The sequence below is a fragment of the Sorghum bicolor genome, chromosome 1 (genome assembly GCF_000003195.3).
Source record: "Sorghum bicolor cultivar BTx623 chromosome 1, Sorghum_bicolor_NCBIv3, whole genome shotgun sequence".
In the NCBI taxonomy this organism is placed as follows: domain Eukaryota; kingdom Viridiplantae; phylum Streptophyta; class Magnoliopsida; order Poales; family Poaceae; genus Sorghum; species Sorghum bicolor.
Genome location: NC_012870.2, coordinates 8,268,596 through 8,286,950, shown reverse-complemented (window position 1 = coordinate 8,286,950; position 18,355 = coordinate 8,268,596). Strand labels below are relative to the sequence as shown.

The following is an 18,355-nucleotide window of genomic DNA, read 5'->3' as shown; positions in this document are numbered from 1 at the left end:
CATCCACAGTGCTAAAGTGAGAGTGAGACACAATAATGTCACGAGGGCCTGAAAGGCGGAATGAAAAGGCAAATGCACACAAGCAAAGCCGTGATTAGAAGACGAATGAACATGACAGACTGAATAATCAGCAAGCAAGGGATACAGGCATTGCAGTTGTCTAGGACGTAGGAATGGCAGTGAGATGGACTGAATATGTGAATTGTACTGGTGCTGGCTCATGAGCATACAGATTTAAACATTTCTTTCGAACCAAGTGTTCAAGAAAATTATAAATAAAATGTAATGAATAGAACATGTAGTCAGATTACCAGGACTAAGGCGTTGCAATTTTGCAAGCAGCAAACAAATACTGAGTGTTACCAGAAAAGGGGCCCAACCATTTCTCCAGAAAATGGGCCTTTACCATACAGAAAGAAAAGAAAGTAGCCCATTCATCTGTATGCATAAAGCCCAACACATACTCAATATACAAAGATATTTCTTGTCAACACAAAAATGAGATCTAGTAAGCCATAAGCCATAATCCCGGTATATATACATCTCAAAAGGGGAAGGTTAGATGCACTACAACTTTCAACAATGTATAGAAGTTGGTAGAGACACCAATTACACCTGCAAACACGTTACTCTGAGCAAGTCAGCAAGAGAAGGTAGTTGATACCATACCACAGTTCTACAACAGGCTGGGTTCAGCTTTCGTCGAGTAGCACATATGAGTTTCAGTATTTTCAAATCAACTCCCGAATTGAGCCCAGCAGCTTCATTGAAGTCCCTTCTTCCCCCTCCCTCTATGTGGCACTACTTTTAAAAAAAAATCAATAACTACTGTACCTCACGCTTCAGCATCCACGTCTAGGACCAGCAAATTAACTACCTGTAACCCGGCATGAACATTTCAAAATACAGAGCTAACACGGATAGATAACAAAACAGCTCCGCATAGATTAGAGAATCAGAAACACAACAAATGAAGTCTAAGCATTGTTGTGTCAAGTCTCTTACATGATCCCAACCTCCCATGAATAGCTCTACAGAACGTTTTGATTGAGTTCACTAAAATCATCGCCGAGCTGCTGAGCAGACAATACAACACTCAGTTACACATTCCAGGAGCATCACATTCTCCACTGCAGCAATCTTTAGTTGCTTGGGAAGCTACATAGCTTACTTACCATTAGTCAGTCCACATGACAGCCAATGTAGATAAGAGAGTAACCAGGCAACTCATCAATCTTCTTCCTTTTGGACCCAAACTTTCACTGTCTTGTCATTATCAAGCGCCCCTGATGCGATCATGTTTTCCGTGGGGTGGCATGAAACTGCAATGACAGTATCAGTATGCCCTTCCAGTTTCTGCACTATTCTTCTTGACTGCAGGTCCCACAGGTAGACGCATTTGTCCTCAGAGCCACTGACAATATACTTGCCATTTGTGATAGAAAATGCCGCTGGGATGCAGTACTTTGTGTTAACATGGCCTGTATATGTCTTCAGAAACTTTCCAGCTGAGAAGTTCCAAAGCCTCTGCATAAATAACAAACAAAGCATGAGCAGATGCCTTCTCGTTACTCCTACTATATACTTTTCCATATAAAACTGGTTGGTATTTATTTCTAACAGATAATCACATATAGTTGTGGATGCATTCACGGCTATCAGCATAGTTACAGTATATAAAATGTTCTAACAGATAATCACATATAGTTGTGGGTGCATTCACATCTATGAGCATACTTACAGTATATAAAATGGAACCAAAAGCTCCATTTATAGATGAGTAAATGAAAAGAAAATGAGCCGAAGTGAGATCTAAATATCCAGTATGATTCTAAATACACATCGAATAGTCTAAAAGACAAGACAGTGAAGAACAGACATATAGTTCGTGGGATAAAAGACAATAGCATAAACTGATAAAATACTGTAATACTCCAAGTAAATGGAACAGATGAAAACAAAATTGTAGTGTCCATCAACCTTGTGAAATCCATTTGCCTCTACAGGAAATGGTTGGTCAGGCTAGGGTCCTGAGGATAGTGAAATGGGATCGAAGTCTCTTTTCTTTTTTCTTTTTTATAGCGGAAACAGTAATGGGATACCCCTATTGTTTGGGATGAGGTCTTCACTGCATCTTATATTTATACAACTACCATATAGAGGATATAATTACAGCAATGTCTATCATAAATTGCATCTAAATGCAGTCTCACAACAATGTTAAAAGGCGATAATTCAGGTCCTTGCTTCCCATCCTTTTTGGTTTCCTAACTCCTAGCTCCTAAGCCTTGATATCACTTCACAGTTCACACTGCCATGTGAGAATCACTACCATACATGGATAGTAACCAATTCTATGCATAGTTCAAGTGCTGCATCTAAATGGAGGATGTAAGATCCCTTACTTTTATGGCCTGTTAAAAACTACATGATCAAGATTAGTTTTGTTTCAAGCCTTGAACTCAATGCCACATGAGAATCACTACAAGACGTGAATAGTAATCAATTCTATGCCTAGTTCATGTGCTACTTCTAAATAGAGGATGTAAGATCCCTTACTTTTATGGCCTGTTAAAAACTACATTATCAAGATTATTTATGGCTTGTTAAAAACTATATGTTTAATTGCTGCATTTGGCAACAGCATCTTAGGTTTCATGCATGGTCATTAATAAGGGGAGACAAACATATATCAGGCCAAACAAAGGACAGAAGGAATATACATTATAACCAACAGTCAGGCAGAGGCCCATTAGCCAACTAAAGCCCAATCCCAAGCCTCAAATCCAAGGAGAGCCTCCCACCCCTCCTTCACTAGTAGCAGCCAACACCTGTGTCTTCCCAACGCTCCCATACACAGCAGCAACCTACTCTAACACTCCATGCCACCTCCAGTGGTTGGAGAGGACCAACAGAAGACACTGGAAACAGGATGGAAATGGGTTCGGAAGGGGAGAATAAAACCAGAAAAGGGTAAACAACTGCGGTAACAGGACAGAGAAAAGTGTGGCTATGGGTTCGAGTAGGGGATGGAAGGGTGGGTGATGTCAGGATAGAGCCAGAAAAAACATGCACTTAAGCAGAGGGCGACACCTTGGCGCCGAATCGACACCTCGAAAACTAGAGCTTCATGCATAATCAAGTTATATTTGGACTAATGGTAAGATACTAATGTGGGATCACAGTGTTTTTAAGAACGCACAAGGAAGATACATTAAGAATCAGTTTCTGGAAGAACATAATTTGACTTGATATATTGATACATTTCAAATCATGACATGCTCAATAAAGAGATCATCAACATGATTAAACATACCAATTGTTGCTGATTATAGAAGACAAAAGTCACTTGAACATTTTTTTTTTGGACAAAAAAAGTCACTTGAACATGTGCAGTTGTAAACATTACACATTCAAACCCATCATTTTTGCAATCCCAAAAAAAATGTTTACATATACATATACTATTGTGGACCTAAAGCCCAGCCCAGGCTGGTGCCTGAGGGAGGAGGCATGCAGGCGGCCCGCCACACCCGCCATGCCCGCCATTGTCCACTTGTTGGCTGGCTCACCATCTTGGTCAGCACATTGGCCCTGTTCTGCTACACTACTTCAGCAGTACTTTTCAGCGAACAAACAGTGTTTTCCTCTCACAGCATTTCAGCATAAGCTATCTTTAATAAGAATCTCGGTAGGTAAAGTAAGAAGTAAAGTATTAAACCCTATCTCCCTCCCTCCCTCCTACGTCAAATGCCCCACTCCCTGCTGACACCCTAGCTGCCAGCAGACTCATCCTCCCCAACAAACCAGGTCAATAAAATCATTCGTAGAGTACGCAACCAAAATAATTACAATATTGATTGTGTCCAATATTGCGACCTTTGTAAAGTTGAAACTGTTAGATTTGGTAGTTAGGATTGTAATCCAATATTGCCATAAATATATCTAGGGGAGCCAACTTGCCTCTCAAGTCTCTGTACTCTATGCATTATATTCCATTCAAGAGGCTCAATGTAATTTATCCGATACATTATACCTAATCTACTACGCTTTCATGGTATCACAAGTTTAGAGTTTTGATCCTAGGCTGAGGCTTCCACTGCCTCCACCGCACCGCACCTGGGGAGATCGATCTACGCCAGGGGCAGCGCCTTGGTACAAAGGTTTTGGCTGTGGATCTAATTGATTCACTGCCCTAGCATTGTCTTGCAACAACAGATCAGAACCTACCTCTTCTCATGGGTATCTGCTCCATGGTCATGCCCCTTTAGACAAGGTGTGCCACCAGAAGGAGGACCACACTACCACGTGTGAGGCGGATATTACCACCCAGTCCCTTGCCATGGGGCTGCCAAGCTGCCCAACCTCATCACCGGCACCGCCTTGAGCCTCTGCCCTTCACCACCCTCCACCTCTCCCCGATCTGCACTAGGCCGTCGTGCCACCCCATTGTGGAGGGGCTGCGCCATGCCCGGCCCCGTCAGCCCCTCACTCAGGTGTGCCATGGGCAAAACACATACATTAAGCACTTCCTTAATGGACACCTACTTGTATTACAAATAAGTCAAGAGAGCAAAATGAACTTTTCAGCACTACAGTACACCCGGCACAATTTTCCACCTGGACTAAGTGTAGGGCAAGCAAGCACGCACAAAATAAAATGAGAAGGTACTTCAACCCATTATCTCAGGATGGATGGAGTTTCAAAATATTAGGAGCTACACAATATGCAGATCATCCACATGTACACTACTGCAGAAATCTTAGTAGATTAATGCAAGCACACAAGAATACTCGGCTGTAACAAACTAGTTTGGGGGCCCACCAACTCCTCCCGCAAAAAAATACTTTATTGAACTGCAGACACGATAGTTCAATCATCATATAGTAATAATGAATTTTTTATGTCTAGACAGAATCATGGGGTTGCCTCAATGAGGCAGCTTGCCCCCCCCCCCCCCCCCCCATAACACCCAATTAAGGGCCTGTTCGTTTGTAAAATAGATGGAGGGGATTGAGGTGGTTTAAATCCCTAGCAAGTCAAAATCCCTCTTAATCCCTCCCAATCCTCTCCAACCCCCATGGAATGGGGCATAACCGAACAAGGCCCAAGGTAGGACTACCTCAGAGACACCCCCAGGAGGTTCCCCAAATGTAGCCTTAACATAACAGAACTTAGACTGGAGACAAAGATCCTTTTAGAACATGCCACACTTAAACTATCCTACTCCAAACCTCCGGGCTTATACTTCCCATTCTCCTCAAGTTACCCCGTCCCTCTTGCCACTTGGGGGTCTACAAATATTGGTACCCCAGTTTATGACGCCAACCACTAATGCTGAAGTTCTACAATCATACTACACGTTGGACAATCATATGCTCCCATAAAAACAAAATTGTAATTTCAGTTTTTCACATATGCAGCACGGTGGAACAATATGGCAACACTAAAATGCAAAAATTTAAGGGCAATCGACTTCGGACAACTAACCAAGGTGCTGTCAAGCGTTGCCGCGAGGATGAACTTGCCGTTGGGGGAGAACTTGGCAAAGGACACCGGTGGGCTCTCGTCGTCGATGAGGGTTTTGACGCAGTGACCAGTAGTCGAGTCCCAGACGCGGCAGAGCCCGTCGTAGCTCCCCGACACGATCATGTCGCCCTCGCGATCGAAGTCCACGGCGGTGACGGGCTCGGAATGGGCCGGCAGCACGCGGAGGCACTTCCCGGACCTGACCTCCCACACGCGCACCGTCTCGTCGAAGGATCCCGAGGCGAGGACGTTGCCATGGGGGCTGAAGGAGACGCAAAAGGCGTAGTTGGTGTGGCCCGTGAGCGTCTTGATAAGGCGGGCCCCGCCGCCGACGGCGAGGTCCCAGATGCGGACGGTGCGGTCATCGGAAGCGGAGGCGAGGAGGCGGCCGTCGGGGGAGAAGGAGAGATCGGAGACGCCCTCTCCATGGCCCGCGAGCTCCGCAACGGGGCTGAGATCGGAGGAAGACCACACGCGAAGAAGCTTGTCGGCGGAGGCGGAGGCGAGAAGGCGACCATCCGGGGAGAACTTGACGGTTGAGACGGCGCGGCGGTGCCCCTCAAGTGTGGAGCGAAGGACGTAGCCTGGGGATGCCGAGGCATCGTCGGCCGCCGGCGCCGCCATTGCCGCCGATCGGAAGGGTTTGGGGGTTTTGGAGGAGTTTCTCCGCGAGACGGTGGTGCGGCAAGGTGGACCGGTGCGTGAATGATTTGCGTTTTCGGAGGGGTGGGAGATAATGGGCTTTTGAGTTATTGGGCCCATTAGGTCTGAGGTGACTCGATTGTTTGGGCTTACAAAATGAACTGAATCTAAAAGCTTTTGACTTTACTAGAGTGTGCGTGCAGAAAAATCTAATTTCCTAATGCACACTCTAATTTAGGAAAAAAATATTGTAGTTGCCAAAAAAGAAAAAAAAACAGATCTAGGGTTCGTCGCTCCCACGCCCCCACCGCTTGTCGTGGGCGCTAGGGTTCGCTAAAGCTCCGATGAGCTAGGGCCACGGCGGCCGCCCTCTTTCCCTCCCTCCATAGTCGCCATCTTCTCCAGCTCCAACGAGCCTCCCTTGCCCTCACTTGGCTCGACGTCCTTGTCGCCAACTTCCCTAAGTCGTCCATTGACTATCCTCATAGTCTAGCCTACCTGCCTCTCCTCGACCGGCCATTTTATAGTCCACCGAAGTTGGGGGGATAAGGGAGAGCTCGTTGGAACCATAACCCGATTTAGGAGGAGAGAGGAGAAAGAGAGGAGCAGAAGGCATACTTGGCCTCACCGTCGCTAGATCCAGTGGATCCACCACCTCCGCATCCACCATGTCTGCGCGTGAGGGAGACGGTAAGGGCGTCAACTTGAGGAGCCGTTGGGGCGCGGGCGTGGGGAGGACGCCGCCAGGTCACTATTGGTATTGAGAGAGAGAGAGTAGGATTGAATGATTGATAGGTGTGCGGGCGCGGGGCGGGGTGTGGGGGCAGTGGCGGCGAGATGCGCAAGTCACGTCCTCATATCCTACATGTTTTTTTAATTATCATTTCCAATAGCTTTTTTGTATAAGGAAGATTTTATTGATTTTTCAAACGTATCGAGTTGAAGTGATGTATAAAAGGTTTGAGATTCAAAAATATATCTATAAAAGGTCTGAAAAAACTACAGGCTCTACTTGATGTGAACACAACCAAAAAAACTCTAGACTCTCCAATAACTAGCTAGAGATGTTTGTTAGCCTCTGACTGGTCGTATCTCCCCTTCCTCTCCTAATCTCTACTAATAAAATGATTGAAAAGGATCTCTACTACCAAAAATATTTAAAGGAAATCGTCAACTCTAGCATTCAGTGTGCCTTCTCGATCCCCCGTGCCTCTCTGAGCTCATTGAATCATGGATGTCAATGGATACCCAATTACTTGACGAAATTTACCCGCTAAAAACACAATATGGGAACATTCTATACCCATGTGTATGCTTAAGGTAAAAAATTGTACCCATTGGAAGCGGGTATGGGTACGTAAAGATACTACCCATACTCGTGTACTCACGAGTACTTTATACCCAACTTGGCAACACATTCATTAATTATTATGAAATACACACGTATCCAATATATCTATGAATTTTATATATTAATTAGTGAAGTTTTGTTGCTATGTTATAATTGTTGATCTCTATTCATAGATAATTAGTGCTATGTGATTTTAGTAAAATAATATTTTCCATGTTTATTTGTTTGTGACAGGTATACATTCAGGTACGGGTTAACAATGGAATGTTATTGGAGCTTGAAGGATTCAGAGATGGTATCATTGAGAAGGAAACTCATGAAAACAATCTAGTTTAAGCAAAAGACAAATAAAATTGATTTTTGTGTGCGCTTATTGTTGGTCCATATCCCCGTGCGACTTGGGATTGCTTGAATGGGTGAAGATAGTAAGGAAAGGGCTTCAAAGAATCAAGCAAAAGTGAAGGAAAAGCGATAGTTTGGATGCCTGTTGGACATTCTTAACGTCATTACCAAAAGTAGACTTAGTTTTCTATTTTTGATAACAACGCCAACAAATGTCGAACCTATCCCTCATGCCACTTAAGCCAAGTTGTCATCCCCAGCATGACATGAGAGATGCGGTATTGAAATATGCAATTGCTCTTCTGAATAAATAATAAAAGGGGTCTGCAAGCGCACAGATTAATACCGATGTAGCATTTTAATCGAGAAGTATTCCATGTATCGTTATTTATATTTTTACCACTGGGAAGGGATTACTAACACCAATATTGATTGTGAAATGAAATATGGAACTGAGTATCATCACATGTGTAATATAGAGCATTCATCTATCTCATCAATACAGGGATAAATGTCACATAAAATATAGATAAAGTATGAATGGTGACAAAGATAACTAATCTGATAAGCATAACTAGCCATATATGATAATGATAAGCACCTCAACAGATATTCTAGCAAGTCATTAGCATAGAATTAGGATGAACTACAAGAATATATCCTAAGTTATTCTTAACTATAAAGTCTAGCATATCATAGTTAATGCAATTATACTTGGCAAACATTTCGAGACAGGACTACGCCCATGCATAGTGATATTATCAAGAAAGATGAGAAACATAGCAATCACTCCCCTTAATAATATTGCTCTGCCTGCCCTATACACGGGAGGGGGGCTATATAAGAATCAACGGAGCTGTCACCACCGCGAACTACCCCGCGATCCGGCATATAGGGTACAATCGCAGATAAATACGGTATAGGCACCACGCCTACACAATACTTATCATTTACCCATGGACCCGATGGATAAACGTTATACGATCCTAAACATGTATATAATTCCAATCTAACTAAGACAAGTATATAACCATGATAAACTAAGAACGATATAATTGCAAATATAAACAAGTAGAGCAAAGTCATAATCAATATATTGAAATAGAACAAAGTCATCTTCATAATATTGAAGAACAATGATAAACAAATGAAGAACAGTAGAGGAATTACCAAGAATCCTCTTGATAGATCCGGAAACTAATCGAAGATTGACTCCTTCTAGTTCTAATCCTATGTAGCTATGCTAAACTAGAGATCTAGTTGATGTGGTGGCTCTAGGGCTTGATCAGAGACTCTCTTCCTTGGATGAATGAATGAATTAGGGTTTGAGAATGAGAATGAGAATGCCTCCTCTAGAGGCCAGGGGCCTGCTTATATAGCCGCTCCAAATAAACATGGGTCGTCGGATCAAACCGAGCTTAATCGTACGGTTTTCCTTAATCGTTTAGGTCGGTGGAGCATAATCTGCGAGCGCGGGCGCTGATTAGCCGCCAGGGCAGGCGGGCGGCCTAGGAGGGAGGGCGGGCGCCCTGCCCCCGGGCCCGCTCGGCCTCCCGTTCGTTCCCGTGGCTTCTGGAGTCTTCTAGATGATAGAAAATTGCCGCACACGTTAATATCTCTATGTAAACCCGACGTGTGGGCCTTTCCTCCATATTTCCTGATAACCCTCTGCAGAAACAGACAAACACCAAAACTCGTGGAATTTTATCAGATAAAACCCTAAGTTTGGATGTTGGTTGCATTTGAATCCTTTTCTTTATTTATTTGATGATTAAATTTGGTACTTAAGGACTGTCAACAGTGCTAAAGGACTAAGGCTATGGTGAAGAAGAGAGTACTTGCTTTGACTTTTGGCACCAATCAAGCTATGAAAAGTCACATTGTGAGGAGGATCAAGTCATTCTTGGATTATAGGAAGAAGTGACTTTATGCCATTAAGTGAACTCATATGTTTGAATCTGGACCCAGTCACATGCTCAAGATGGTTGTGCACAAATGAAAGAGATAAGTCAGTTGTCACTCTCGAGTGTTAAAGATTGCAAGAAGTGGCATTTGGATTGAATTGGAGCTTAAGTGGTTTAATTCTATTTTTTCTTCTAGTTTTGAGTTTATATGAATGTTGTACTATCAAGAGGGATACAACATGTTGATCAATGACTAGTTCATGGCGCTCAAATTAACCCATGAAAAGATTGAGAGAAAGGATAAAATAGTACTAATTTGATGTACTATTGGGGCCATATTAGATGCCCTAGTATAGTATGGCATATTAGAGGATATAGTATGAGCTCCAAAGCACTATCAACCATGTGTTCTTGAGCTAACAATGTCTGGTCAGTTCATATCGTAGGATCCCATATATGACATACCGTAAGGATTTGGTATGGGTCTGACATCTCCAACGGCTAGTAGTTTTTTAGAGTGTGGTATCTATACCCCCAAACCTTCTCCTTTAAGGTTTGTTGATTCTAGTGCACCCTATAAATTTTCTAGAACTTTGCGATACACTCCACAAACCTTTTCTCTATGAGATTAATCCTTAGTGTGAAATTCAAGTGGAGTTGAGTGAGATTCAAAATAGAGAGCAAAAGAGCAAGACAACACTCGAGAACTTATGACAAGTCAAAGATCTCATGAAACATTTACTTTTGGAGGTAAAGCCTCCTAAACAGCTAGGAGTCAGCGTGTGAGCATATAAGTTTATGAAAGAGCCACAAGTTTATGAGGGTTGGGATCTTGCCCTTGAAAGGGAAATAGTGAACCTAGTAGATCGAGGAGTGTGGTTCAAAGAGACTCGGTTAGAGACATATGACTCAAGTATGAGCCAGAACATACGACTCGTGACTTCCTTATGTCTTCTTGCAGAGTGAATTGCTATAGTTATCTCTCTTTAGGTCTACTTTGGTGTGCAAGATATCTTCACATTCATCTTTTGGAAATTCCTTGCGCATAAGGAAGGAAGTTTGAGCCAAGAAGGAGGAAGTTTGTCTAAGAACTTCACTAGCCTGAAAATACCAAACCATTTATCATCGCAGAGTCCTACAACTTTGCTTTTATGTACTTAATCAACTTTAGGTCACCTTGTCTTATACCTCTAGTAGGTTTAGTTTCTTGTAATCGTTCCCTACTAAATAAGATAGATAAAGAAATAGATGTAACACGTTTCATAACCTCACCCACCCATCACCCATGGATAACTAAAGGCCAACTTTAACAACATTGCCTCTAAATGATTCCACTCTACTATATCATAAGCTCTAGTCAAAGCATAGTGAGCATTAGCTTTTGTGTGATTTTTTGCGCATAAAGTGCAAGCATCCATATGCCGCCAAAACATTACAAGTAACGATTGTACCAGGAACTAAAGCTTATTGCTCTTTGTAATGATATCCAGAAGAACCCTTTCGAATTAGTTTGCCAATGCCTTAGATATAATTTTGTACATCCCATTGCAAGGGCTTCTCGGTTAAAATTGGTTAAAGGATATTGGATTTTGCACCTTGGGAATTAGAATAGCGAACGTACCATGTTAATTCTAGTAGGCATTTTATCTCCATTGAGAACCCTTAGCACCATTCCAGTTAGATCATCACTACAAATATCCAAGTTGTGTTAGAAAACAAGATCATCAACTATCATTATCACCCATACAGATCCACGACAGGTATGATCACTGATGCCCTAAAACTAAGGCTGCATAACGAGGCAGCTCTACTTGGCTCATTCTGGCTTTTGTTAGGATAAAGAGCTAGCTCGACTCGGCTCATTATCTTAACGAGCTAGAAAACCGGCTCAACTCGGCTCATTATCTTAACGAGCTAGAAAACTGGCTCATTTTCTAGCTCAGCTCGTTACGAGTTCGAGCTAACTCATTAAGCTCACGAGATAGGTATAAACAATACACATAATGTATTATTTACATTTATCTAAAGCCTATAAATAGTAATAATATAAAAATAATATATCTAATACACTTAATTCGAACAAAATATTCATATAAGCTAACATATCAACTATTTATAAAGTGTAAGACATGAAGTAATACAAAACTAATATAAGTTATGATGACTTTTTCTCTAAAATGATAGCTTGTTTGGTTTACGAGCGGCTCACGAGCTGGCTCGAGTTGACTCGTTATAGCTAACGAGCTAAACTCCGAGGTGAGCCAAGCTAGCCATGAAGTGAGCGAGCTAACGAGTTTCAAGTTTTTCGTCCTAAACCAACTCATATCAAAATTGATGTGTATTCCCTCTATCCCTAAATAACTATCATCATTGATATGTGTACCACAGGTTTGATTCGATTTATAAAATATATATGCAACATTTATATCTCTAAATAAATTTATTAAAAATAGATTAAAAATATTTTTAATAATACTAATTATATATCATAAATATTAATATTTTAATATATATTTAGTCATATTTGTTTCTCACTGAGGAAGTATGGCCCAACATGAAAAGAGCACATGGCCCTGCGAGTACCCTCTGCATCAGCCCATCGGGCGTCGGCCCATGCTCGCAAACGAACGGCCACGAAGTCACACGAGAAGACCCGCAGAACATCCGAGCAACTGCCAGCTCACGGGAGTGGTCCCATTTCAAAATTCGAAAATGTATCACCGAAGCGGAAAATATCAGAAATCAGAACGAACCAACCGACCGTTGCACGGACGAGAACCCGAGAAGCCCGAACCGTCAAACAATCGAAACTGCAGGGGCTCAAACGCAAAAATAGCGTCCCCTCCTTTCGCCGGCACTACTCCATCGTGGCCCAGGCTGTCGCCCTGTTCTATAAAGCGAGCCGAGTGGGAGGAGCCGGAACCCTAGCCGAGCACCGCAGAGACAGGCGTCTTCGTACTCGCCTATCTCCGCGACTCAAAAGCTTTCTCCCATTCCCCACCGCCGCCGCCGTTCCACCCTTCCGACGACACCATGAGGGAGTGCATCTCGATCCACATTGGCCAGGCCGGTATCCAGGTCGGAAACGCGTGCTGGGAGCTGTACTGCCTGGAGCATGGCATTCAGGTAACGATCCGTCCATTTCCTCTTCCGTTCTCGCGCTCTTGAGGTAGATCTGTAGTCGGTATGGGAGTTTCGTCGCTGATGTGTGCTGTAGGATTGAATCTTCAAATTTGTAGATATGTGCGGATCTGTGTGTTTGTGATGGTGGCTTCACCAGATCCGCGTTTTATAGGTCTGATCCGTAGATCTGGTGGCATGGTGTCCGAGCGAGTTTTTTTGGTCTGGAATTTTTTATGGAGAATTTGAATAGGGATTACCCGAAATTGCATATTATTTTCATGATTAAATGAATTAGATAGTTATGTAGCGTAATTGTTGTTTATTTTGCTTATGCGCGCGGTAGATCTGAGTGCCCTGAAATGGTTTAAATGCTCTTGTCACTTTGGATCTATAAATTTTCATAGGCCAAGTTCGAATTGCCTGTTTATATGTAGGCCCATGATGTACAGGTACAGAGTATAGTTTGTTTAATGTACATCTATTCCTATTGTTAATGGATCTGCCAAAATTGAATACACATAAGCTTTAGGCACTTAACCCAATCACCATTTGCTGGTTAGATCTGTTAGAAATGGATAGAGCCTGGCATTCTGTATTATGTAGTCCTAGTTGTTATTAGATTTCTGTAGGGATAAATGTGGTTTACATCTATTCCTATTGTTAATGGATCTGCCAAAACTGAATACACATAAGCTTTAGGCACTTAACCCAATCACCATTTGCTGGTTAGATCTGTTAGAAATGGATAGAGCCTGGCATTCTGTATTATGTAGTCCTAGTTGTTATTAGATTTCTGTAGGGATAAATGTGGTTTACATCTTTGAAATGTTTGGAATCTGTGTTTAATCATGGTTCCCATGGATGTTTGAATCGTGTGTCATGGTTTGAAACATGGTCACTCAGGCACATATTACCTTAGAGTATGCATCTGTCTGGTGTAATAGTGTAGGTGGCATGTAACATCAACACAGACTGCATTTGAATTATATGGTCTCCTTTTGTAATTTGCATAAATAACACTGCTATGTTTGTATTCTATTCAGGCTGATGGCCAGATGCCCGGTGACAAGACTGTTGGGGGAGGTGACGATGCTTTCAACACCTTCTTCAGTGAGACTGGCGCTGGCAAGCACGTTCCCCGTGCTGTGTTTGTTGACCTTGAGCCCACTGTCATCGATGAGGTGAGGACTGGTACCTACCGCCAGCTCTTCCACCCTGAGCAGCTCATCAGTGGCAAGGAGGATGCAGCCAACAACTTTGCCCGTGGTCACTACACCAGTAAGTAGCTGATCGGATCTTCAGTTCACATTGCTCCTGGATATTCCCTTTGGAACATCTTACTTAAACTTGATTTGGTTGTCTTGCAGTTGGCAAGGAGATTGTTGACCTGTGCCTTGACCGCATCAGGAAGCTTGCCGATAACTGCACTGGTCTCCAGGGATTCCTCGTCTTCAACGCTGTTGGTGGAGGAACGGGCTCTGGCCTTGGTTCCCTCCTCCTGGAGCGCTTGTCTGTAGACTACGGCAAGAAGTCCAAGCTCGGTTTCACTGTGTACCCGTCGCCCCAGGTCTCTACCTCGGTGGTTGAGCCATACAACAGTGTCCTGTCCACCCACTCCCTCCTTGAGCACACTGATGTGGCTGTCCTTCTCGACAATGAGGCCATCTATGACATCTGCCGTCGCTCCCTTGACATTGAGCGCCCAACCTATACCAACCTCAACAGGCTTGTGTCCCAGGTACTGCTTTGATCTACTGCCTTTGCATTCTGTCTAAACAGTTTTAAAATCTCGGCTTTTGTCTCTAACCATTAGCTGTTACTGATGTTGTGCAGGTCATCTCATCCCTGACTGCTTCCCTGAGGTTCGATGGTGCTCTGAACGTTGATGTGAACGAGTTCCAGACCAACCTGGTGCCCTACCCGAGGATCCACTTCATGCTTTCTTCCTATGCTCCAGTTATCTCAGCTGAGAAGGCCTACCATGAGCAGCTGTCCGTGGCCGAAATCACCAACAGCGCCTTCGAGCCATCCTCCATGATGGCCAAGTGTGACCCCCGCCATGGCAAGTACATGGCTTGCTGCCTCATGTACCGTGGTGATGTGGTCCCCAAGGATGTGAACGCTGCTGTTGCCACCATCAAGACCAAGCGCACCATCCAGTTCGTGGACTGGTGCCCCACTGGCTTCAAGTGCGGCATCAACTACCAGCCTCCGAGCGTGGTGCCTGGCGGTGACCTGGCCAAGGTGCAGCGCGCCGTGTGCATGATCTCCAACTCCACCAGCGTTGTGGAGGTGTTCTCCCGCATCGACCACAAGTTCGACCTCATGTACGCCAAGCGTGCCTTCGTGCACTGGTATGTGGGTGAGGGTATGGAGGAGGGTGAGTTCTCTGAGGCCCGTGAGGACCTGGCTGCACTGGAGAAGGACTATGAGGAGGTCGGTGCTGAGTTTGATGACGGCGAGGATGGAGATGAGGGAGATGAGTACTAGAAGCTTGCTGGTGCGGTATCGTTGGGCCTGTGTGCTGTTCTTATCCCGTGATCTGCCCAGAGTGTCTCGTTCTGTTATGTGAGTCTGTTGGTTTCCGAACGTGTCTTCCATTGTGTAGTTTACAACACCTGCTGTTGTAAGACTTGGTTAATTCCCCCGCTTTGTCACTGGGTTATTAAAAATGTCGTTATAATGTATGGTTGTCTACATTGTTGCTTCTTGATAATTAAGATGCTGTCGTCATGTCATCACTCGATGAGTAGTTGTCGGAGCTTTGTGCCTCTGGAGCTTTGTTGCAACCTTCAAGGCCAGTCAAGCTTCAGGGTATTACTACCCCAAGCATGCTCCGGTAAGCGTCAAACTTACATTCGTCTTGGGCATGCACCAGAGTGGCAGGTCTACCCTCTTCTTGCTTGAATGCTTGACCATTTTGCCACGCAAAACAAGCGGATGGTCTTCCCATCCTCGCGCAAAACAAGCGGTACGTTCCATTAGCGGCTGAGTTTGGTTTGGGTTTAGAGAATCGCACCGGAAAACGGTAATCATGTGCCGGCTTTCCCTTTTGTAACGGAATAACATTTCCAGGCAACGATACGCACAACACACCGTCACAGCGTTGGTGTTCGGTAGAGTATCTAGTTCTCTTCATAAGAAGAAAATTTCCTATTTGACAGCTGAGAAAAGTTGTGCTCTTTTATTTGACATCCAAACTCAATCTTTCTTATTTGTTTACTCTTTCAATTCTTCTTTCCTATATAACATTCCCGTCAATTAGTTGGTGTAACAGTGTTAAATCCCATGTAAAAAGATTATTTTGCCCCTAGTCAGTTTTTTGGTCATGATGTTGCACTCTCAAGATGGATATTGCAGGTTGTCTTCCTCATACGTTGGTTGTTGCTGTCTTTCGTGACAATTTTTTTTAAAAAAATGAACATTTTTTTGTTGTACAAATTAATAGATCTCATTAATTAAAAGCACCAGCATCACCTTATAATATGATTCAATTTTGTGTATAAAAAAGACAAAAACATGAGATGGCAACAACATCTAGGTTTCACATGTAACATGAGATGACCAATGAGATGTGTCTGAGCCTAACTGCTTTGTCCCCAACGCGTCGCTATGCTGCTACGCCCCTGTGTCGGGCGACCGCACCCTTGTGTTGGCAGCCTCCACACTCCGCCTCTCCATGACCAATTAGGGATTTGGTTGAGAACCAGTCGATTCCCCTCTTCTATGAGTACTTATTTTGGTCTTTGCAGAAGCATCCATGAGGGCAACACATGGTGAAGTCTATGGACATGACAGAAATATCATATATGAATGAAAGAAAAATTGAGAGAGTGGACAGTTAAGAAATATTTTGAGTCGAGTGTCGAATAAGGAAGCATTACTTTTTTCAGTGTAGAATAGGGAATTTTCTTCTTCATCATCTGCACAAGTTTATATGACACACTATTACGCTTTTTCTAGTCAGAGTAACCTCCCGATGCTAGCTCGCCGTTGCGCTGGCTCTAGTATCTGGGATGTCCCCTAGCGATGGTGGCCACACGAGTCCACATCAATCATCAAGCTCCACACGCTGTCGGCAAGGGAACTCTCGCCGCCGCGGGTCATGAGGCCTTGTTTAGTTCGCAAAAATTTTCAAAATTCTCCGTCACATCGAATTTTTGGTCGCATGCATAAAACATTAAATATAAACAAAAATAAAAACTAACTGTATAGTTTATCTGTAATTTGTGAGATAAATCTTTTGATCCTAGTTACTCTGTGATTGGACAATGTTTGTCAAATAAAAACGAAATGCTACAGTAGCAAAAAAACAAAATTTTTTTACCAATCTGAATTCATCTCACCGCCGCCACCTAGGCACCCTCAGCTCCGCCATCACTAGGGCCTTGTTTAGTTCCCAAAAAATTTTGCAAAATTTTTCAGATTTCCCGTCACATCGAATCTTTAGACACATGCATGAAGTATTAAATGTAATAAAAATAAAAACTAATTACACAGTTTAGTCGAAATTGACGAGACGAATCTTTTAAGCCTAGTTTATCAAATACAAACGAAAAAGCTACAATATCGATTTTGTAAAAAATATTTTGGAACTAAACAAGGCCTAGGATCTCTTGACTCCACTGCCACCAGGAGACCCTCGGCTCGACCGCCACCATGGAACTCTCGACTCTGCCGCCACTAGGGTGAAGGCACGAGTCTTTATTTTCAACGGTTTTGGTCAAATCCATTCGTAAAAATAGTAGGTTCACTGGATATCCGAACAGCAAGTTTGGATCTGGGTTGAAAAAATTGACAGGCCTGCAATTTATAAGCGTTTCGGCCCAATTACCGGGCATCAAACAGGCCAAACTCTATATATTTGTTTGGCCAACGGCCCAATGGCCAGCGCAGCGTCAGGCAGCCAGCACTCCCGCTCCCCCATTTCAAAATTTGAAAATATCAGCCCGGCACCGACGAAGCGGAACCACCCGTCCAAATCGACACCAACGTCGAGCGTCTCACCTCACTCACCTATAAACGGGCCCCACCATATTCCTGGCCCACAGACAGGTAAGATGTCGCTGCTTGTGCTGTCTTCCCGCACCGAACGTTAGGTGACCCGAGAATAGATCACCAACTGGTCTTTTTTAGAGCCACACACCTTGGGAGTACACACAGTCGTGGACACGCACAAAATTGGAGTACAAGAAGGTCTGTGGGGCCCATTTAACAGACAAATAATAGGCAGCGGTGGGTCGCGGGCTAGTCGCAACTCAGGTACCAATAAAACGCGAGTAGTTTTGAAATATTTTGCTCCTAAGCCCCTGTAAGGTTTTTCTTTTTATGTCAGCTTGATCCAGAGTCCCAGATTAGCCGCCTTCCGACCGTTGAGGAGCCCGAACCGTGGAATTAATCAAAACTCTAGGGGCTGAAACGCAAAAAACCGTCTCCTCGCTTTCGCTTCGCCGGCAATCCATC

General features: G+C 43.7%; 2 protein-coding genes across 2 annotated transcripts; one reads left to right on the top strand and one right to left on the bottom strand.

Annotated features, from left to right (window-relative positions):
• On the bottom strand, window positions 926-6,238 carry LOC8060545 (COMPASS-like H3K4 histone methylase component WDR5A). The gene is made up of 2 exons (XM_002463913.2): window positions 5,492-6,238; window positions 926-1,527 (listed from the first exon to the last, which is right to left on the bottom strand). The coding sequence occupies exons 1-2, from the start codon at window positions 6,152-6,154 to the stop codon at window positions 1,231-1,233; spliced, it is 960 nt and encodes a 319-aa protein (XP_002463958.1). The 5' UTR covers window positions 6,155-6,238; the 3' UTR covers window positions 926-1,230.
• On the top strand, window positions 12,662-15,630 carry LOC8059974 (tubulin alpha-1 chain). The gene is made up of 4 exons (XM_021465793.1): window positions 12,662-12,895; window positions 13,936-14,170; window positions 14,260-14,630; window positions 14,726-15,630. Exons 1-4 carry the CDS (start codon window positions 12,803-12,805, stop codon window positions 15,380-15,382), a joined length of 1,356 nt encoding a protein of 451 aa, XP_021321468.1. The 5' UTR covers window positions 12,662-12,802; the 3' UTR covers window positions 15,383-15,630.